This window comes from Microcaecilia unicolor, chromosome 4 (assembly GCF_901765095.1).
Source record: "Microcaecilia unicolor chromosome 4, aMicUni1.1, whole genome shotgun sequence".
In the NCBI taxonomy this organism is placed as follows: Eukaryota; Metazoa; Chordata; class Amphibia; order Gymnophiona; family Siphonopidae; genus Microcaecilia; species Microcaecilia unicolor.
In genome coordinates, this window is record NC_044034.1 from 213228257 (window position 1) to 213252642 (window position 24386).

A 24386-nucleotide genomic window follows, 5' to 3' on the forward strand; every position below is an offset into this window, starting at 1 on the left:
TATTTTGCCAAAGTACACCTGTTTATGACAAGGACTTCTGCTTGGTGCTTGTGGGAAAATGCTTTGTGCATAGGGCTTAAAATGGTTAAAAAGAGAGAAATGGATAATACTATTACTAATAAAAAAATAATATGCCAAAGTATAGAAACATTAACAGTAAAGACGATTCCTGGATTCAAGTAATGGCCAGTGTTATATCTTTGACCATTCTCTCTTTCTGTCAACTCTTGTCCTTTCTTCCTGTCTTTTGTTGTTTCCCATTTACTGATTCCCTTTCTTTTCTTTCTCCTGCTAGCTGTCTATCTGATCCTTTTCTGTAACACTAAACCCTCAGTCCATGTTGACTGTAAACGAAACAGTCTGACCACAAACCCTGACCATAAACGAAACAGTTTGACCACAAACCCTTTGAGAAAAGAGTCTGCTTGTTTCAGCTCAGCATAGACAACAGGAGGATGCTTCAAGTGGTGATTGCCGAGGCTGGGTGTGCACAGTCTTTGGAGCAATTACATGTATTAGTACAGAAGTGTTGTCTCTTCCCCCCACCCCTTCCCATCCCCCATGCCCAAGGCTGGGAACGGGAGGGGGGAATTAACGACTTTGACGTCAGAGATGTCCTATAAAATCTTGACAGCAGAGGCTCGGAGCCCGTACAAACTAAAGTGGAGAAATAAGCTGGTCCAGGATGCCAACTCCCAACCCTGCCAGCTCCGCAGGCAAAAGCTTCCGCAGAGCCGTGTCCGAGCTGGACTCCAAACAAGCTGAGGCCATCATGGTAAGAGAACTCATTACATGGCAGGAATTCCAGCAGGGCAGGTTAGCATGGGGCAGGGAAAGGAAATGTATGGATTTCAGAAGCACAGGCACATACAAGACTAAAATCTGACTCGAATGACTTTTGTTCTCTTTTTTTTCACAAAAACGAAAGCTGTTTTCTTTTACATTAAAAACGCGGTATGTACGAAAACAAATCAACGAATTGTGGCGTTGGTGGTGAGGGCTAATACAGAAAAATATTTCTCATACTCAGGGATCAATCAAAACATATTAAGACTGCTGTCAGGCTCTGGTTGGTTCTTGTATTTTTTTTGCATGCATGTGTCCATCTATCTCCTTTTCCACAGAAAAGATTTCCAAGTAACCCTACTGGAGGAGATTCCTGCCATCTTCTCTCCTTCGTGACCTGCCTCTAGCTACTTCTGTAAACAGCCCCATTATGACTGAATTTTGAACTTGGGAAGTTAGGTCAAACATCACTTGTCAAAAAAGCAGAGCAGAGTCCAAAAAGAGATCCCTGATTGGGACTGGGCGAGGGAGAGAGCCCGGGCCAACTTCATTCATCTCTTGCTGGGGCAAGTGGAGGGCTCACGTGGGTTAAACCTGAGGGAGGAAAGAAGTGTCTACGAAATCATTGACAAACTTTTAAGAAGGGAGACGTGGGAAAATAGTTTTTTGTTTGTTTTACGAAATAGATACGAAGTTTCGTGTGTGCAGTTTTGCTTTTGCCCATTTATTCAAGCGATTTTCGTTTCTTGAAGTTTCTCTCTCCCCAAAATACAGAATGCACAGAGTTCGAGATTAGTAGCAACGTGTTCCTTGTTGCCAGCCTAGAATGGCACTGCAGAAATGCCAACGTATCTGAAACAGGATTCCTCAAAGGGAAAGAGAGGGGGTAAATATTGTATTGTAGGTTTACTCCTATTGCAATTGATTTATTTTTATATTGTCTGTTCCCAATTCCATTTTCTCCACTCTGTGGCTGGACAATAAAATGATCTCCAATTAACCAACTTCAACCCAGGCGCCAAATCTACTTAACTTTCTCAATTTGGTCGCTACAAACTCCTTGCAACTTTTCTTGCTGGATGACGAGAATCCTGAGAAACGACCTGAAACATCTCCATAGGGGCTAATTCTGACAAAATAAAGTTAAGAAGGCAAAAGTATATTCGCTTTTGTTTTTTGTCAAAATTAACATTGCATTAACAGGTACTCACATTTTTCTAATAAGTCTGAGTTTACATTTTTCGAAGGGTGATTTGTCAGAATGAAAGAAGGGTATGTTATTGCGGTGTAAAATCACTATTTGCAAACGATATCCCCTTTTTGGCCCTGCTTTAATTTCCTGTGTGACATTAGCAATAATTTTGATTGCCTCTGTTTTCTATCCTACCTGCCCCTCACTACAGCAGGTTAGTGCTCGCCCTGTCCCCCACTGCTGATCATACACGTCATACCCTGGCCTAAGAGTGAGATAAAGCTAACCCGTTTGGAGACATTGAGTCTGAGACAAGGTATAAGATATCAGGGTCTGTACACTTTGGCTATTGGGGTTTCTGGAGAGTTACAGAGCACTTTACTAAAGTAGCAACGCGTTGGGAAGTGCATGAAGACATTCCCATTCCTCCTGTGGCAGACTCAGTCTCCTGGGAATGAGGGATTCAGTGGGGAGGGCTGTGATGAAATGTGTCTTAGTTGGGGGTTGAGTAGGCGTGTATCCTGTCTCTGTAAGGAAGGGGGTTGAGATGTGTATATGTGTGTATGTTTTTGTCTCTGGGTGGGTGTAGGTGTGTGTGCCTCTGTGGATTGTGCATGGGAGGGGTAGATGTTTGTGTGTGTTGTGTGTGTGTGTGTGTGTGTACACATGTAAATTCATGTGCACAAATTGTGTGTTGTGTATGCATATGGGAATAATAGGTGTGTGTATGGGTGTATATGTGTAAGTGTGCAGGAGGGGGTGTAAGAGGCACACTTTTTCCTCCCCTTCTCCACATTATACTCTCTCCCCTCCTTCCTTACATCCCTCCCTTTCCTCTTCCCATCCTCTCTCCCTCTTCTTATTCCATGTATTCCTTCTCCTTCCCTACACTCTATACTTCATCCATCCCTTTTCCTCTCCTTTACCTCCTTCTTTTCTACTCCCCCCCACTTCCCCTCTCAATTTTATATTATTATTATTATTATTAACATTTGTATAGCGTTACCAGACGCATGCAGCGCTGAACACTTGTATCACCTGCTCTTGCCCGCTCCCCCTCTTCTTAAGTGACAGGACCTGCACTCCTCCCCACTTCATGGTACACTCTTCCTGCACCCTTCTATGCCCGTATACACATACCTGTTTGCACATGGTAACATAACATAGTAGATGACGGCAGAAAAAGACCTGCACGGTCCATCCAGTCTGCCCAACAAGATAAACTCATATGTGCCACTTTTAGTGTATACCTTACTTTGATTTGTACCTGTCTTTTTCAGGGCACAGACCGTATAAGTCTGCCCAGCACTATCCCTGCCTCCCAACCACCAGCCCCGCCTCCCACCACCTCCCGCGGGAGGGCATTCCAAGCATGTTCTAACAAATATGTGCATATAGACAGACAGATATACTTCAGATGACCAACATTCTTGCTTGGCCTGAAATGCACCTAAAATGCACCACAGGCAGCCACAGTGTGTCTGGTGCCACAACAGACTGACACGGTCCAGCACTATACCCAGGTACAAGATCAAAGGCAGAGGAAAGGCATATGCAAGGGTTAAAGCAGGAACCATACAAATGCAGAGCTGATTCTAAAAGCTCTCAGCATAGGAAAAGCTCAAACAATTTAGACTAGGAAAAAGAAAAGGAAGATGTTAAACCTTAATATGAGTCTCTTAATGCACTCATTTCAGATAGAATCATTCTAGGAAATCAAATCATTGCAAAGCAGCAATATATTCACTATGATATTTTCATGCCAGGCTAAGATACTGGTTACTTAGTTTAGAAAATAAAAGGGTCTAATAGTGAAAAGCACTCATCCATATAGCGGCAGTGCTATATGGATAAGTGCCCTATATGTGAAAACAGGTAGTGCTGCTGAACGTGGCCTAGTGGTTAGGGTGGTGGACTTCGGTCCTGAGGAACTGAGTTCAATTCCCAGCACAGGCAGCTCCTTGTGGCTCTGGGCAAGTCACTTAACCCTCCATTGCCCCATGTAAGCTGCATTGAGCCTGCCATGAGTAGGAAAGCGCGGGGTACAAATGTAACAAAATGGCTGTCCTAAATTAAAATGCATATATGAACAGCCAAATATCCCTGATATACATATACAGTCTGTGCTTGTCAGTGGTCTCTAACATATATACAGATACTATATTTAAAAACTACAGCTGACATAAAAAAAAACACTCACTGTGGGGTTTAATAATTGACCCATACTGGGCTAGATTTAGTGAATAGTTCTCAAAAATCATACAAATATAAGAATAGCCATACTGGGTCAGACCAATGGTCCATCTAGCCCAGTATCCAGTTTCCGACAGTGGCCAATCCAAGTCACAAGTACCTGACAGAAGACCACATAGTAGCTCCAGCTCATGCTACCAATCACAGGGTAAACAGTGGCTTCCCCCATGTCCATCTCAATAACAGACTATGGACTTTTCCTCCAGGAACTTGTCCAAACTTTTTAAAATCCCAGATACACTAACCGCTCTTACCACATCCTCCAGCAGTGAGTTCCAGGGCTTAACTATTCTTTGAGTGAAAGCATATTTCCTCCTATTTGCTTTAAAAGTATTTCCATGTAATTTCATTGAGTGTCCCCTAGTCTTTGTGCTTTTTGAAAGATTGAAAAATCTATTCACTTTTACCCATTCTATACCATTCGGGATTTTGCCGACCTCAGCTTCTTAGCCAATTTAATTTGGTGTCCATCTATCAGCACTAAATTTTGGGCTCCATATATAGAATCTGGGGGATTAGGTGTTTCTTCTCATCCAGATCTTATCATCTGAGATCAACAAGATCATTAAAAAAAATGATATACCAGAATTCCAAGAATGTTTTGTATGGGCAAAACCAGAGGAAGTCAGTGGTGAGGTTACTGTCTTTTCTCCTAGGGTGGAATTATTGGACAAATCAAGTTCCCTTAACTATTCCAGATTTTATTATTATTTTTTTATTTCCTGGATATGCCATGTTCTTGAATGTCATTTAACCCTCCACTGTCCCATGTAAGCCGCATTGAGTCTGCCATGAGTGGGAAAGTGCGGGGTACAAATGTAACAAAACAAAAAAAAACTTCAGAGAGGAAGTAGAGATAAAGGCACTTCGCTGGCTTATCTGAAATTCTGGAGTTTTTTGTTTGTTTTTCCTTTTATGTTTCTGATCTCTTCACATTTGCACAAAATATGTGCTTTTGTTCACATTTCCCATTTTCCTGTCAAAGACTTTAGCTTCTTGTGTATCTCAACACAATGGGTTTATGAGTAACAGTGATATCACAGTGGATCCCAAGAATTCAACTGTTAACCTTAAAAACACCCTGTTACAGTTGGGCTCATTTTCGAAAGAGAAGGACGTCCATCTTTTGACATAAATCGGAAGATGGACTCCTTCTCCCAGGGACATCCAAATCGGTATAATCGAAGCCCAATTTAGGACGTCTTCAATTGCAGTCCCTTGCAAGGACGGCCAAAGTTCAAGGGGGCGTGTCGGAGGCCTAGCAAAGGCAGGACTTGGGCGTGCCTAACACTTGGACGTCCTTGACCCATATTCGAAAAAAACAAGGATGTCCCTGACGAACACTTGGACGTTTTCACCTGCACATGTTTTTCTTACAAATAAGGCACAAAAAGGTGTTTGAAATGTTCAGATGACCACCGGAGAGAATCAAGGATGACCTCCCGCTACTCCCCCAGTGGTCACTAACCCCCTCCCACCCTCAAAAACATATTTAAAAATATTTCGTGCCAGCCTCTATGCCAGCCTCAGATGTCATACTCAGGTCCATGACAGCGAATGCAGGTCCCAGGAGCAGTTTCATAGTAGGTGCAGTGCACTTCAGACAGATGGACCCAGGCCCATACTCCCTACCTGTTACATTTGTGGAGGAAACAGCGAGCCCTCCAAAACCCACCACAAACCCACTGTACCACATCTAGGTGCCCCCCTTCACCCGTAAGGGCTATGGTAGTGGTGTACAGTTGTGGGTTTTTGGGGGGGGGGGTAAGGGAGCTATTTTCCTGGGAACATTTTATGAAGTCCACTGCATTACCTCCTAGGGTGCCCAGTTGGTGTCCCGGCATGTTAGGGGGACCAGTGCACTAGAAATGCTGGCTCCTCCAAAGTCCAAATGGCTTGCATTAGGATGTTTTTGACATGGATGTCTTTGGTTTCGAAAATTGCCGAAAGTCAGAAACGTCCATGTCTAGGGACGTCCAAACCCTTAAATTTAAGGGTTTGGACGTCTCTGACGGTATTTTCAAAATGAAAGATGAACGTCCATCTTGTTTTGAAAATACGGGTTTCTCTGCCCCTGGATTTCACTGTTTTGCAAGGGCATCCAAATCGCAACTTGCACGTCCCTTTTGAAAATGCCCCTCAGTGTCACTCTCCTTAAAGTGATTGCTACTGCTAGACTCTCTGCAAACCATCATGAAGAGAAATAGATTTCTCCATTCATCAGTGCAGAACATTCAGTTCATTGAGGTGCCTTAATAGAAAAATACATCCAAATACAATTTAATGTATATTTATTAACCATATTTAATGCATGAACAGTCAATTTCTGTACTTGAAAAATACTTGTTAAAAATGTCATTAACAAAAAAAAAGGGAGGGCACAAAAACATTAACAAAAATTGGTAAAATATTCTAAAATGTACCAACAGTCAAACAAAAATTATTTCTGTGCACGTCCTTATTAAAGACAGAAGTGTTTGTGTGTAATACCACGCAGCATTATGATGTCACAGAGATGAACTCTGAGTTTCATCTTGGAAACTAGTAGAGAAAAGGCAGTAAGATGTCTGAGCATCCTGATTCCAAGGACTTAGAAACAATGAAGTTCCTGGAAGAAAAGTACACAGTCTGCTACTGAGACAGACATGGAGAAGCCACTGCTTGCCCTGGGATTGGTAGCATGGAGTGTTGCCATGATTTGGGTTTCTGCCAGGTACTTGTCACTTGGCTTGGCCACTATTGGAAACAGAATACTGGGCTAGATAGACCATTGGTCTGACCCAGTATTGCTACTCTTATGTTTTTGTGTGATGAAGTTGTTTCTACATAAAGACCAGTAGCTGACTTATCCGTTTATCTTTATGTGGATATTCAGCTGTGCTATCAATTTAAGTGAAAGCTATGTACTGTATGTGCTCTTACAAATAAATTGATAAATTATCCATTTACATTGCAACAGCTATTTATGTTGGCTTACTTAAACAGATTAAACTTAACCAGATAGTTGCTAAATATCATTACTGTTTAGTTAAATTTTTTATGTACTGCCTGCAAGCTAATGGGTACAGTAGGCATTTTATTGTCCCTGGAAGGCTCACAATTTAAAGGGCCCTTTTACCAAACAGTGTTAAAAAATGACCTCAGTGCATTTTTATGTGGGTAATTCCTCCACGCTAAGGCCATTTTTACTGGGGTAAAATGGTTTAATTTTCTATTTTTTAATTAATGACCACAAACTAATTTTGCCATTATGTAGACAATAAGGGCTCACACATTAATTAGTTAATATGTGGTAATGTAGTTACACTAACCAATTAGCACAGACCATGTGAACTGTCCACCCCAGACCCTCCCCCAGCATTAAAATATTTATCTATATATATTTTTAGCATGTGGGTTGCATGAGCACATCCCAAAATTGCCATAGGGTGCCTCAGCTCATGATAAGACATTTTTTGCTGCTGTAGCATGCATTAGTGCTTACTGCAGCTTTGTAAAAGGGCTCCTAAGTTTGTTTCTGAGGCAATGGAAAATTAAGGGCCTCTTTTACTAAACCACATTAGTCATTCCTGGCGCAAAAAATGAGAGGAAACACATAGGAATTGAATGGGCTTCCTCTCATTTGCTGCACGGGAATCACTAGCATGGTTTAGTAATGGAGGCCGCGTGGCAACCCGGAACCATAGGAGCCAACTTTTCAAAATGATTGGGGGTGCTGAATTTTTTTTTTTTTTTACAGGTGGTGCATTCCCCCCTCCCCCTCCCCTTCCCCCTCCTCTCCCCCTCCCTCTCCCTCCTCCTCCCTCTCCCTCTCCCCTTCCTCTCCTCCAAGTTCCAGGCTCCCCTCCCTCCCTCTCCTCCGAGTTCCAGGCCCCCTCCCTCTCCTCTGAGTTCCAGGTCCCCCCTCTCCTCTGAATGCCAGTCCAACCCCAGCCCGATCTCTTTTCCCACAACAGTCCTCTGCCGATCCGCCCTCGCCTTCCTGTGTGCCACCCAGAATTTTAAAAGTCATCTTACCTCGGGATCCCGGCAGCAGCAGTGAAAGGCAAGCAGGCTTGGCGCTTCAGCCTTCCTTTCTCTCTCAGCTCTGGTCCCACCCTTGCGGAAACAGGAAATGAGGGCGGGACCAGAGCTGAGAGAGAAGGGAAAGCTGAAGTGCCGAGCCTGCTTGCCTTTCACTGCTGCCACTGGGACCTCAAGGTAAGATGACTTTTAAAATTCTGGGCGGCATGCAGGAAGGGGAGGGCGGACCGGTGGAGGACTGTTGAGGGAGAAGAGGGTGGGCACCGGGCAGGTTGGGCTGGCAACTTCCGACTTTTGGCGGGTAAAAATATTGGGGGTGCTCGAGCACCCACAGCACCCACGGAGTCGGCGCCTATGCCCAGAACCACTGCTGGCCAATGCGGGTTCTGGCAGTAGTTCCACCCCTAGTGCACACCATTTCTGGTGATAGCAGAAATATTGAAAAAACTTTTCTGCAAGGGGTTACCGACAGGTTAGCACAGGAGCTCCCCCCCACAATGGCCAAATGACAAGTGCGAACTTACCACACAGCCATTTCATTTTTGGTTATTTTCACCCGCTGTGGTTAAAGCAGCCATGGCGCACAGCAAAAATGGCTGCTAGCGCAGAGCCTCTTTTATCACAGCTTAGTAAAAGGGCACCTAGGTGACTTGTCCAAGTTTACAAGGAACTGTGGTGGGATTTGAAGCAGACTCCTTTGGGTCTCAGCCTGCTATAACTTTCGGGTGCTACTTCTGCACTCCTATCTTGGAAAGTAGAATGCCTCTGACCCTTTCCTCTTCTATCCATATAAGATTTGACCAGACATTGAGATGTTCTACCAAAGTTTTGTGTGTTGAAGGGCCCAAAATGATCAGCCCTAATTATCTGTGCACATAACTCTGAAGTTAAGCAAATAAATTATTTTGAATACCAGCCTCCAAGTAATTAATTTTAAAACACCCTCCAACAGAAAACAAATTCCTATTGTTTTCAGCTTCTATTAGGGTAAAAAACATGGAGGTTGGTGTTCAATAAGATTTATACATTTAACTTTAGAGTTAAGTGTTTAAATCTCTTTTTGTAAACATTCAGAGCTGGTCAACAAACAATTTTTGCCCAGGTATTCTTTGTTAATACTACTTGGTTATTTTATTTATTTAATGGGATTTAATAACAGCCTTTATGAAGGGATTCACCCAAGGCAGCGTACAGCAGATACTGCTTAACATAAAACTTACAATTTTGTTAACAGCATAAAAATAGTATAATGACCAAATATAAACATAAATACAATAAATGAGGTGAACTTGAAAACAGCAAATTGAAACCTAATAATAGAACTACCATAAAACAGTATAAAAAATATACACATTGATGTTTTTGTTATGTTAATCTGTCTATTTGCATAGTTTTACTTGATATGTAAACTGTCTTATAGACTTGGGAAAGGGCTGTATATAAATTAGTTAGTTCACAGTTCAGTTTGATGTACTGCATTTCAATGGCAGACATGTTAGTGGTTTACAGAGTAAATAAATTAAAAGAGGGGTGAAGACAAACAGACAAGACAGATAAAAGGAAGGGAACATAGGGGCAGGGAAGTACAAAAGGTAGCAATCATGGTTTGCAAAATACTGAACACAAAGAGGTCAGACAGGGAGAGAAAAATTAAGGACTGAAGAAGGCCACCCCAAGGAGGAGAAACATGTAAGGTAATCAGCAGTTATTAGGGACATCTTGAGAGAAATTGAAGGTTTGGAGTGGGGATTTAAACTTCCTGAGGGACAATTCCATCCTAAAGTCAAGAGGAAGGCTATTTCAAAGACTAGGGGCCAAGACACTGAAGCAAGAGTGACACGTATGATCAAATCTAAGTTTATAGTGCAAAGGAATAACTATAGACAAGTTGCATTGGGAGGAACGAAGAGAGCAAGATGATGTGTAAGGTAACAGATCAGATAAAAATAAAGGCAAGGTCATCATAGTACGCATGAAAGCTAAATAGTAAGGATCTGAAAAAGGATTCCGTAGGATATAGGGAGAGTGACATTATTGAACACTAAGCTGATTTAAAAGTAGCTAAATAGAAGTGTTTTGTATTGTGAGTTCTCCAAAGCTGATAGGAAGAAAGACCTTGATACACAGAATTGCAGTAATCAAGCCTGGAGTTGATTAGTGCAAAACCAGAATCCGTATGGAAGGAAGATAAAAAAAATATGTGAACTGAGTGAATTTCTTTAAGCTCAGAATTGATTAGTGCAAAAACCAGGATCCTTAAAGGATGAAAAATCAAGAAAATCAAGGACAAATTCTTTAAGCTTAGAGTTGATAAGTTTAAGAACCAAGATCCTTAAAGAAGAATGATAGAGAAATGAGTAAACTGAGCAAAATATTTTAAGTGTAAAGAAACATTTTTGAATAACAGAAGAAAGCTGCAGATGGAAAGTAAGGCCTTCAACAATCATGATCACCCCAACATCAGTCTTCCCAGAAAGATTCTGTAAAAAACGGACAGTTGGACATTAAACCCCGGATTCTTTATAGTGCGACAAATTGTGCATGTAAATTCAGTTGTATTCTGGATTTGAACATGCAATTTAATTACTTAACAAGCCAATCAGTGCTGATAATTACCACTTAACAAGCAATTATTGACACTAATTGACATTAATTAGAATTTCCGCACACAACTTGCTAAGCATATTTTGTAAAGCAGTGCACGTAAATTCTAATGCACGCTGCCAAAAAGAGGGCACGGCCATGGGCGCAGAATGGACAGGCTGTGGGCATTCTGAAAATCTATGTGCAGGGTTATAGAATACACCTGCTCAGCACCTAACTTAGGCATCGGTATTTACACCAAGTTTTACTTGGCGTAAATGGACGCACCTAGAGTTAGGCACAAGCATGGCCACTAGGTGTATTCTAAAAACCCACTAGGTGTGTTCTATAAACTGCACCAAAATCTAGATGTGGTTTACAGAATACACTTAGACAGAAATATTCTCAGTGCCAATTTTCAGGCACCATATATAGAATCTAGTCCTAAGGGGGTAATTTTCATAAGCAGGCACCTATAAATAAGCAACCAGATGGCACATGGTAGGAACCCAGATGGCACATGGTAGGACCTGTTTACATTTAACCAAAATAACTTGTCCCTGTACCTTTTATATTATACAATATTAATGCATGTCCTACCAGATAATGTTGTTCCTATACCACACTGTGTGAAATGGCAATGACTTAACTGCCTGTTAACCCCCTAACATCCCAATGTAATATTGTTGTTCTCTCTATGTAATCCACTCCGAATCTCTTGATATGTGAGCGGAATATAAGTACCTGGTAAAGTAAAGTAAACCTATTCTTTTGAAGAAATGTAGGTGCATACTTTCCTTTACAGAATACTAGCTTAATGGTGAAAATACATACCTATACATTAGATATGAGGACCACTCACACCAGGGGCATGTGTGCCCCTAATTCGAGTGATATGCACATAACTCTTAGAGGTTCATAAATTATATATGTAAGTATGAGCACTGCGCACACTTGTATATGCCCGCTAAATAAATGCTATATTAGATACCTGCATATTTACAGAATAGTGTTTAGGCAGAATTTTGGTATATCACATGTATGTGCACCCATATGCACATATATGCCATTCTAAATATCTATTTGCATAATTGGCATGTAACTTCATACATAGTTTATGGAATTGTTCTCTATGCAGGCAATATCATAAAGGTCTTTTGCACATGAGGGACTTATAAGTGTGTGAAGGGCCTTTTAAAAAATTACCCCTCGTGGGTGTGTTCTGGGGAGGAGTATGAGCAGAGCACAGGCAGAGTCCCAAAATATGTGAATTGGTTATAAAATACATACCTATGCACTTACTTCGGCTCTTCCCGAGCTGGTGTTAACATATATGGCTGTGTTGTAGTTGAGATTTTAAGTTTTGTGCTGGTATTTGCATAGACTTATGGGGGGGCATTTTAGAAAGGAAGTCCAACTCAGAATCTGGCCATCTCAGTCAGTACCTCACAAATGTGAAACATCATGAGAGGTAATTATGGAGCTGTCCAGTGCTGAAGCATTTGTCCTGAAGCTTAACTCCTCATCCATCAGTAGGTCACTTGATCTCATCCACATGGTATTATGAGGGACTTCCAAATCAAGTTTGTTTAGTTTTTTTGGCCAAAGTCTGTTCAAATTGGTTTCACATGCTGCAGAACAACCTGAGAAAAGTCCAACATTGTTTTCTCCTTTATTTGAGTTACCCAACCAATGTAAATATAATTCTAACTGTTGAAATGGTGATCACTGGAGGAGGAAAAGAACACAGCTTAGACTTCCTCTGGTATGTTAACTCTACACTACAGTAGGCACAGAAATTCAGGCTTGCCATTTAACTTAGGATATAGAATCCATGATAGGTACCTGTACTATTTAGTTACTAAATTACTTCATCTCTTAGACTGGCGTGCTTTTCTTGACTTTCTTTTCTCTTTCCCTCCATTCTGGGTCAAAACGTACATTCATACCTAGTACCACTCCAGAGATGGCAAAATTCCTTTGTCATCTCCCTGCCCCCTGTAAAGAGCACTGTGGGTGACAAAAATACATACAGGAGGCAGATTTTTCCCTGATAAATTCGTGTTATCAGATGGACACTGTAAAAGATTGCAATCTATCTCACAAACACAGCTGTGCTAGGCAAACAGCTTCCTCTCCCATCATTATCATGTAAATAGCACTGACTGAGGACACAATAGGGCAGGAAGGGGAACTACTCCTAATTGTATTAAAATTTCTTTAACTCATTCATTGCTGCAAATAATTTTTTAAAGTACCAAAATAAAAAAAAAAGGGATGTTGTAAGGTGCAGGAAAAATACAAACAAATCAAATCAGGTCTTGTATGCCGCTGAAATCCCCTCACTAGGTTTTGGTGCAGTTACATAGTGAGTGTAACAAAGCTCAGACTGTTAAAATGGAAACCATAATATTAAAGAATCTTATAGGAAAGTCTTATGAGAGATAGGGAAGATCAGCATTGTGTTAAATGTTTTAAAACAGATTTAGGGAATAGAAAGGTTTTTACCTCTTCCAGAAACTAAGGTAGATAGATTCTATTCTGATGGAGATAGGTAATGATGAGTTCCATATTGATTCTCCTAGTACTGGGAATAGAGAGTCAAAGATCTTGTGATATCGGATTTTCTTATGAAACGGTGTTACTAGAGTTGGTTGTTCTTTTAGTCTATTGGACTGGACTAAGCATAGTGAGGCCACTTTATTTAGTAGATCTGAATGCAAAACAGTGTAAGATTTGAAAGACTAAGCAGGCAGTTTTAAATCTGATTCTATCTGATATGGGAAGCCAGTGGAGTTTAATAAGAAAAGATGAAATGCTGGTATATCTATTTAGTTTGAATATTAGTCTGGCAGCAGTGTTCTGTATGATCTGTAGTTTCCTCTGATATTGACACTTGATACCAAGAAATAAGACGTTGCAGTAATCCATGTGTGGTAGGATCAGCATTTGTACCAGCAGCACAAATACTTTATGATCAAAGAGTGATCTGATTAGACGAAGCTGCCTCATTTTGAATAGCAATTTCTTCCACAGCTGGTTAATATGTGAAGAAAATGTGATTGAGGAGTCAAGCAAGACCCCTAGTACTTTGGTTTCTGACTCTACTGCAAAGTTTTGGCCATTGGATGTTGTTTGGCGTATGTTATTGAAGTCGGGACCAAAGTTCCCTGATTCTGGAACCATAGTACCTTGTTTTTTTTGCTCATTCAGTTTTAGTTTGTTGTTGTAGGCCCAAGTACTGGCTGCATTCATGCCTGCCATTACTGATTGAGTTGGGTCTTTATTTGTGGAGGTCAGTGGTAGGAGAAGAAGGATGTCATCAGCATATGAAGGTAGTAGCTCATGAGTCTCAGATGTATTGTGGTGAGGGATGACAAAGTAATTGAACAGGATGGGTGAGAGCAGGGAACCTTGAGGAACTCCACAGTTAGGTGTCCAGTGTTCGGAGAGTTGCTTATTTTGTTTGACAGAATAGATTTGGTTTGAGAGGAATTCACTGAACCATTTGAGAACAGTGCCAATTATTCCTATCTGATCCAGGTGTTCCAGAAGCAAGGCATGGTCCACTGCATTGAATGCTGCAGAGATGTCAAATTGGAGCAGAATCACGTGCATGTCTCCTTTACATAAATGCTGTTTGACATATGTAGTTAAGACTAGCAGCAGGGTTTCCATGCTGTGTGCAGGTCTGAAACCAAATTGTGAGCAGTGTAGGATATTAAATCTATCTAGGTATAAGAAGAATTGCTTGCTGATGTAGTTTTCTAGTATTTTTGTGAAGAGAGATATACTAGCCACTGAACGGTAGTTTGCTGCCGGTGATACATCAAGAGCAGAACCCATCAGCAGCAGTATGAGAATAATTTTGCCCATGCTTGAAGTAAGACAGCCAAATTTTAACAGTTTGTTGAGTCCATTTTGTAACCAATGAATAGTCTCAGCCGAGACAGATGGAAGCAAGGCTTTTGGGAACTGGTCTAGGGAACAGTGGGCTCGTGAGCATTTCCTTAGTAGCGATCGGAATTCCTCAGATGTCAATGGTTGAAAGGATTCCCAGTTCTGGTCCGCCTTGTGATCTTGGATTGGGGACTCCTCGATGATTGTAATAGAGTCGCAGCTTAGCCTGTCTACCTTGTTTCGATAGCTCAGTTCTGATTTGAATGATCTTTTTTGTGAAGAGATGAGGAAAGTAATTGCAAAATTTAGCACAGCTCAGTATGGGGCCCTTATACTAAGGCAAGACAGCCTAACATGGGCCTAATGCACACTAAAAGGGCATTACCATAGGATGCGCTGAGGCATCCCGCTGTGTATGTCTAGTAGTGCTATAGAAATGATTAGTAATAACAATAATAGTAATAATCCTGCAGTAGTTTCCTGTTTAGCACATGTTAATCCCATTCTGGAAAATATTTTTTTACATTTCCAGCACAGGACGCATGCCCATGGGCATGTCTACACTAATTGGGTAGCACGGGCACATTACTGTGTGCTTTCCGATTAGCATAGGAATAGTGTGAGAGCCCTTATTGCCTCCTAAATAGGTGGTAGTAAGGGCTCTTGAGGTAATGGCCATGTGCTAATGGGGAAATTAGGTATGCAAACTACACCGATAAACAAGTCCAAATCTATTGCATATTCCTAACACTCCGCAGCCTTTTTCAGTCAGGCCCCAAATGAGTATCCCTACTACTTATATTTTTATAGAAATTAGGGGTGGCCATTACAAAAAAGTATGGCATGATGGCTATTTTATCGTCACGCTAAAGTGGTCACAGCGCATGGAAAACCCACATGATGACACCAGCGTTGGCCACTTTTTAGGACGGTTTGGTAAAAGGACCCCTAATGAGGCTCTCATGGGGTCATTTTATACAGGCATTTTAGCACCTAAATGATAGTATACATACACAAAATGCCTCTCAAAAAATTATAATGTAAATCAAAAAAGGAAAGGGGGAGTATAAATACATCCAGCATTATAAAGTAATCCAGGTTGGAAAAGCATGCTATATAACACCTCCCCTTGTATATAACCACCTTCAAACTACATGCCATTGCATTTAGATGCCATGTTACAGACTGGTCCATACCCACACTATTGGCATTTATGCACTAATCTATAACAATGCAGTTTGAAGATGGGCAAACACATGGCAAAGTCTGAGTGGAGCAAGCATGTAGGCATTCAAAAGCTGTGCTATCAATATGTAACAGTTCTCCTGATGTGGTGAAATACAGAATGGTCTTAAAAAATACCTTTTGGTTATGAACAAACGTGCCAGTACTTCCTTTTTAGCAAGTGGTAAGCCTGCATTGGGCTTACCACCGCTTTGTAAAAGAGGCCCTAAGTGCTGAATACCACACTTAATGAACTGTGTTTTCACTAGCTCAATATACATGAAAATTCAATGCCAGAACCTGGACATGGATAACGGTAGCAAAAATGCTGATCGCTGCCAGCTCAATATTGGGCACTGTTGCATATCTCTGTCCAGACTGTGCCCTTGTGTATTCCCACTTTCAAACTATAGCTACATGTTAATGCACTTAGATTACAGAATAGTACATAGCTGGACTATTGGCATTTATGCACTATTATATAATATGCAGCTTGAAGGTGGGCGTACTCATGGGCGGAGTCTAGGCGGAGCAAGCATGTAGGCATTCTTAGGGACAGAGAATGGAGAAAGTAGAAGACTCCCATTAAGTTGCCCCCTGAAAGCTACCACACAGAGTTACTGCTCATCTGAGACAGGTGCATGTGCAAGAATCAGCTCTTATGTATGCATTGGTACTTATGCATATTTGTTGCAAAGTACATTCATAAGAGCTGATTTTTGCACATGCATGGGTCTCAGATTGGGTGTAACTGCGTGGCAGCTTTCAAAGGGGCAATTTAATACAGGCACAGAGGCACATATAAAACTAATGCAACATATGTGCCTTCACAGCTGGCCTTTTATAAAATTACCCTTCACGTGTGCTTCAAGCTAAATTTTACTTCACTTTAGAAAGGTGGAACATGGAATCTTTCTCTCAGTTACTTGTGTATGGATGTGCTAAATGGTTATAAATGAGCCACAGCTATTAAAAGCAACTTAGGAAAAAGAAAGCAAATAACACATGAGCAGCTGTGCCCAGAGGAGGCTGCAAGGTGTGGCTGGGCTTCAGAGTTGCAATGCTGTCTCTCATAATCAAATTGCAAGCACTTCAGATTCATTTGAAATGGTTATCTCTGCTAATAGCAGCACAGAAAGGACAGAGAGGTGAATAGCAGCCTTTCTGTAAGGAGAATGATTTCTCTCGCCTGAGAAGCCATCAGCTTCAGATCTTTTTCATGCATGCTGGTATTAGGAATATGCACAGACAAAAAATGCTTGGTTCATTTTTGAGGCTTCTGTTTTTTACTTTGTTTCAGATATATTTTAATTTAAGAAATTATAAACTGTAATGCACATTAGAACTTTTTGGCATTCACAAATTGATTACACAAGAATAACTTGCTTTGAGTGGCACTAACTTTTGTAAGGCGAGCTAACAAACCAAGGGGTCGATTTTCAAAGTGAGTTAACTGGCCAGAAATGGCTCCTGGCCAGTTAAACCACTTGTTTGGGGCTAACCGATCATATTCAGCAGCACTTAACCGGTTAGTGCTGCTGAAAATTTCCGGTTAGCGCCCAGTTCAAAACCAGCTATTTTGGGGGCGTTCTTGGGGGAAAGTCAGCACTTGGCCAGTTAAGTGTTGATATTCTACACTTAACTACCAAGGTAACTGCATAAATCAGAGTCAGTCCTATCTTTATATGGTTCACCATAGCCAGCTGAATATTGCACTTAACCAGCTATGGTTTAGCTGGCTCCATAAACCCAGAAATTCAATGTGGGAGCCTGAGCATGTCCAACATTGAATTTCTGGGCTGAATATTGACCCTCAAATGTTCATTAATGAATGACCATCTCTATTTGATATTATTTGAAGACCAATTCACTAGATCCCACCATCAGCCTTACAAGTTCATCTCATTTGTAGCTTGGAGTAGTGCTGCTGTTCCAGTACTGAACCCTACACACAGCTTTGCAAGTGCACCCAAGTCCTGCCCTGTATCACCGCTGTTATTCCAGTGTTGAGTCCGACACTGACTCTTCCATTGCACCACTATCCTGACCTACCTCACTACCTGCTTGTCAAACAATGAAATCTGGGCATATGTTTGCCAGTGACCTGCAATAGCCTAAATAATTCATGCTGCAACTGAACTGAATTAGGATAAAATACTTAAGGACGGAAGCACTGGTGGCTGCTGACAACAGTCAGGGGCTAATTTTTTAACAGGGTGCCTAGCCTGCTTATTTTCGAAGGAGAAGGGAGGCCATCTTCCGACACAAATCGGGAGATGGCTGGCCTTCTCCTATAGCCGGCCAAATCGGTATAATCAAAAGCCGATTTTGGCCGGCTTCAACTGCTTTCTGTCGCAGGGACAGCCAAAGTTCAAGGGGGCGTGTCGGCAGTGTACTGAAGGCAGAACGGGGGCATGGTTAAGAGATGGCCAGCCTCGGCCGATAATGGAAAAAAGAAGGCCGGCCCTGACGAGCATTTGGCCGACATTACTTGGTCCCTTTTTGTTCATGACCAAGCCTCAAAAAGGTGCCCAAACTGACCAGATGACTCCCCCAGTGGTCACCAACCCCCTCCCACCCCCAAAAAAATTTTAATACATTTTTTTGCCAGCCTCAAATGTCATACCCAGCTCCATCACAGCAGTATGCAGGTCCCTGGAGCAGTTTTTAGTGCGTACTGCAGTGCACTTAAGGCAGGTGGGCCCAGGCCCATCCCCCCTACCTGTTGCACTAGTGGTGGTAAATGGGAGCCCTCCAACCCCCTCCCCCCCCCAAAACCCACTGTACCCACGTGTAGGTGCCCCTTTCATCCCTAAGGGCTATGGTAGTGGTGAAAACAAAAAAGGGGTGGGGAAAATAGGATCTATTCAAACAATGGGGGAGACGTATGGATTAGTTAAAACAATGATAGCTGTAGCGCCTTCCTCAGGAGTCTATAAAAACAAATATAATAACAGATATAATACATAAATACTGCATACAAAATACATATATCAATGTACGTATATACTAAATAAACATTTATGGTAGTGGTGTACAGTTGCGGGGAGTGGGTTTTGGGGGGATTTGGGGGGCTCAGCACCCAAGGTAAGGGAGCTATGCAGCTGGGAGCAATTTGTGATGTCCACTGCAGTGCCCCCTAGGGTGCCCGGTTGGTGTCCTGGCATATGAGGGAGACCAGTGCACTACAAATGCTGGCTCCTCCCATGACCAAATGGCTTGGATTTGGCCGGGTTTGAGATGGCCGCCATTAGTTTCCATTATCGGCGAAAACCAATGGTGGCCATCTCTAAGGCCAGCCCAAATGTTGAGATTTGGCCAGCCCTGACCGTATTATCAAAACGAAAAATGGCTGGCCATCTTGTTTCGATAATACGGTTGGCTACGCCGCTTTACGGGGCCATCATTACAGATGGCCGCCCTTATAGATGGCCGGCCTCGTTCGATTATGGCCCTCCACATCTGTGTTGGAAACAAGCATCTAGTTTAAGCTTGTCTTATTAATGGCAATATAAGCACATATGTGCCCTTATATAAAAGACACCCAGAACTAAGCCCAGTGGCAAGATAAGCACATATGTGACCTTATACAATAGACACCCAGAACTAAGCCCAGTAGCATGCAGGTTCTCAACACGAACATACATAAGACCTCAGCATGGGATATATGAGGCCTGGTATAAGACCTTCCCCACCTCCATCCTGCAGTCACCCCCACCGCTGCTACTGCTACAGATCATCATCAGCGAAACAACATTAAAACAGTCACAGGCCATAGTCTTTATGTGTGCATTGTCAGGTCCTCTGGCATCAACTTCCTGTTCTGGGACATGGAAGTAGCAGAGCTGATTGCATGTGCATGAAGACTGTGGCTCTGTGACTGCTTTATGAAGTATTGCTGCAGTTGCTGCTGCTGGTCTGTAGAAGCAGCAGCAGAGGCTGGGGTAGCAGAAGATGCCGAGGGTAGAGGAGAGACAATGGACATCTGAGGCTGGCATAGAGGCTGGCTAGTAATGTTCTTCATCACAATTTTTGGGTTGGGAGGTGTGGTAGCCGTGTTAGTCCACTCTTAAAGGTTATCAATAGAAATCAAACAAAATAAAACATGGAAAAGAAAATAAGATGATACCTTTTTTATTGGACATAGCTTAATACATTTCTTGATTAGCTTTCGAAGGTTGCCCTTCTTCGACAGATCGGAAATAAGCAAATGTGGTAGCAGATAGTATATATAAGAGAAACATCAAAGCATTACTTTGACAGGTTGGGAGGGAATTAGTGACCACTGGGGGAGTAAGGGGAGGTCATCCCTGATTCTCTCCAGTGGTCATCTGGTCATTTGGGGCACCTTTTTGTGCCTTATTCGTAATAAAAATAGGTCTGGGTGAAAACGTCCAAGATTTAGTCCTGGACATCTTTGCTTTGTTCTATTATGGCTCAAAGACATCCAAGTCTTAGGAACGCCCAAGTTCCATCTTAAACATGCCTCCGATATGCTCCCTTGAGATTTGGACATCCTTGCAACGGACTTCTGAGAAAGACGTCCAAAATGAGGTTTCGATTATACTGATTTGGCTGTTTCTGTGAGATGGATGCCCAAATGCCGATTTATGTCACTTTTTGGACATCCATCTCTTTCGAAAATGAGCCTGCTAACAATATATTTCTATATTGCTGATACCTTCAGGTTCTTAGTGGTTTACAATAATTAAAAATACCAAGACAGTTTCTTGGGAAGCAAAAAAGAAAGACTCTTATTCAAGAACTAATTTTAACACAGTTCTTTAAAAGATTTTTCTTGAATAAGAAAAATAGATAACTGAGCAGCCAAACAAATATTAAAATCACTCCAGGGCCTCGATGCTTGAACTGCAAGAAGTCAATCAAACATTTTACATCTCTTTACTCCCTTAATAGATGGAAGGATGAAAAGTGAATTGTGAAATGATCTTCTATTCCTATTATTGGAAATAAATTCCAAAATGCTCAAGGTATGGAACAGCTTGTAAAAGAATACAACCATGCACAAAAAAAGGAAACATGTACAATAATAATGCAGTCATAGAGGCTTTGATCTTTAGCTGTGCTAGTCTTTGGAGGAAGGGTAAACTGGAGAGGCAGAATCAGGGTTAGATTAATGAGAACTGGAAGAGTTTATAACCGTTACTTCTCTGTCATCCTCACAGTCTCCACGGTTCATAGGGAGAAGGCAAAGCCTCATTGAAGATGCCCGGAAGGAGCGAGAGGCTGCAGTGGCAGCAGCGGTGGCAGCCGCTGAGGCCAGTGATGTCATGGACAGCATTGTGTTTGAAGAAAAGAATGGGAAGGCCATGGTGAATCTTGTCTTCACACCGAAAAATACCAAGACATCATCCTTATCTCGCACGCTCAAAGTATTTGAGGTGAGTGTCTTGTACATTTACTCATGTGCATTCATTCGTTTTCTGTAGCACCATGTGGACCTGCACATAAGAACATAAGATAAGCCATGTTTCTGACAGGTACTTGTGACCTGGATTGTCTACTGTTGGAAGCAGGATACTGGGCTAAATGGACCATTGGTCTGACCCAGTAAGGTTATTCTTATGTTGACTTATTTCAAGGTTCATCGAGCCCAACATCCTGTCTCTTACAATGACTAATCCAGGCCACAAGGATCCTGCAGATCCCAAAAAGTAGATCTATTTCCCATAACTACTTTCCAGAGATGAACAATGGCTCCCTCGTCTACCTGACTAATAATTTTTCATAGACTTTTTCTCCAAGAACTTGTCCAATCCTTTTTTAAATCCCATTATTTATTCACTTTGACCACATCCTCCAGCAACAGATTTCACAGTTTAATGTGTGCTTCATTAAAAATAAATTCTACACTTTGGGCCCGATATTCAGCCCCCAGTGATCAGTGTTTTGCTGACTGCTGCCAGTGCTATACCCAGAAATTCAATGCCAGGCCATGCCTGGATACTGGCATTGAATGCACAGGTTTCAAGAGCTGGCTAGCATATACAGCTGGTTAAGTGTGATATTCATCATGAGTTACCACATAATGATAGGACTAACTTTTATGTGTCCTATTTATGCAGTTAACCTGGCCAGGTAACTGCTGAATATTGGCACTTAACCAGCTAAGTGTTGACTCCACCCTCAGAATGCCTCCAAAATAGCCAGTTTTCAGTTCGATGCTAACTGGTTATTTCCAGTGGTGCTAAGCGGTTAAGCACCACTGAAAATTAGCGGTTAGCCCTGCACAGGTGATTTAACCAGTCAGGAGCTTTTTTCTGGCCAATTATGTTTAAACGATTTTTATTCAACATGTAAACTCTGGGCAAACATTACACGATAGGCAGTACACTTCAATTTGAATATAACTAATCATCAGTTTGCTACCTATTATCCAACAACTAACAGATGTCATCCCGTTCCCCCTCACACATCCTCTCCCCCCTCCCCACATCCCCATTTACCCCAACCCTCCCAGTACTCTCTACCCCCTTTCCCCGATCCCCTCTGCCCCCCTTTTCCTGTTTGCACACCCTATTGTTGGGCCTATCTACCTTCCGCCCTCTCCTCATGGTAGCCCATTGAGTACTTGACTGTGTGCTCTCGGTGATATCTTATTAATATATTTCCTCCAAATAGCCAGAAATCGTGCTTGTCTTTTTGGTGTCAATCGTGCCCCTCTCGCTTCCCAAACCATGAGCTGATGCAGCTTATTTCTCCAGTACCAGTAGGAGGGAGGCACATCCATTAGCCAGTGATTAAGGATGCACTTCTTCCCCACTATGCAGGATTTATTCAAAAACAGGCGTTCCTCTTGTGTTCCCACCCCCCCCCCCCCATTGCCCAGGCATACCAAGCAGCATTCTGTCAAAGGTAATCACAATTGAATATCCTAGTACCCCACTCAGGAATTTACCCAGGTCCCACCAAAAGGATTTGATGTACCTGCACTGCCAGAGGCAGTGCTTTTCTGGCCAATTAAATTGCATTGAATATCAACCCCTTTGCTTTCAGTCTGCAGGCCTTTAGTTTCATGGAGTGTCCTCTTGGTTTTGTGTTGTTTGACAGGTTACATAACTGTTCCCTATTTATCCATTCCACTCCACTCATTTTGTAAACTTCTATCATATTCCCTCTCAGTCTTCTTTTCTTCAAGCTGAAAAATCTTAACCTCTTTAGCATCTCTTCAAAAGGAAGCTGTTCTAACACTTTTAAAGGAGTGGAGGAATAGCCTAGTGGTTAGTGCAGTAACCTAAGAACTAGGGGAACTGGATTCAATTCCCACTACAGCTCCTAGTGACTCTGGGTAAGTTACTTAACCCTCCATCGCCCCATGTACAAAAAAAGTGCCTGTATATAATATGTAAATCACTTGATTATAACCACAGAAAGGCAGTGCATCAAATCCCATCCCCTGTCCTTAATTTTTGTCACTCTTCTAGTTGCACTATATCCTTTTTGAGGTGGGGCAACCAGAACTGCTCATAGTACTCAAAGTTTAGACACACCAGGGACCTACACAGATGCATAGTGATATTCTCAGTTTTGTTCTCCATCCCTTTTAAGATAATTCCTTATATTCTATTTGCTTTTTTTTAGCAGACATGGTATACTGGACTGAAAATTTCAGTGACTTATCCACAACAGGCCCAATATTCAATTGTAGTGGCCAGTGGTTAAGAAAACTGCAGCCACCACAGTTAACATAAAAAACAGATATTCAGCACCTGCACCCAGATTCTGGCTGGCACTGAATATTTATTTCATCACACTTGATATACCGCTGGTGCCTTCACATGGGCATAAAACTGTTTACAATATAAATTTAAAAAGGAAGAAGAGTAGAAGGAGGGGAAGAGAGGGAGAGAAGTTATGTAGTTGTTGGAAAAGGCCTGGAGAAAAGATGGGTCTTTAAAGCTTGCTTAAACGGAGCAAGATAGGGTTGGTTTCTGATGTGAAGAGGAAGGTTTTTCCAGAGTTTAGGGCCCAGATAGCTGAAGGCAGTGTCAGGAGTGGTGGAGAGATGGCTTTGGTCAGCAGAATGAAGGGCCCGGAGGGGGAGGGGTATAGGGAACGAGGAGGTTGGAATGGTAGGAAGGAGCAGAGGAAAATCTGGATATGAAAACCAGGATGGAAATGGTTTACTAAGATGTGCTAGCATTTTTAGTGCACGCTAACAATGAGCATGCACTAACGCTAGAGAGACCCAAATATTCCTATGGGTATATCTAGCATTAGTGCAAGCTAAAAACACTAGCGTGCATACAATGCAGCTTAGTAAACAGGGCCCTTAAATTAAGTACCATTTTAACAAGCTTGTTAAATTTGTGAGAGGGTGGAGGAGGGAAGAAGTTTTGTGTTTTACATTTTCAAATGATTGCCGCTATAAAACTTTTAATAGCTGTATGCATAACATTTTAAA

The 24386-nt window shown here is 41.9% G+C and overlaps 1 protein-coding gene across 1 annotated transcript in view; it reads left to right on the forward strand.

Annotated features, from left to right (window-relative positions):
- Positions 1-673: 673 nt before the first annotated feature.
- Positions 674-24386, forward strand: part of TH (tyrosine hydroxylase) — a 98733-nt gene continuing 75020 nt past the window's right edge. The window contains exons 1-2 of the mRNA XM_030199517.1: positions 674-775; positions 21148-21363. Of these exons, the coding sequence (XP_030055377.1) occupies positions 686-775; positions 21148-21363 (306 nt within the window). The 5' untranslated portion in view covers positions 674-685. The remainder of the gene's footprint in view (positions 776-21147; positions 21364-24386) is intronic.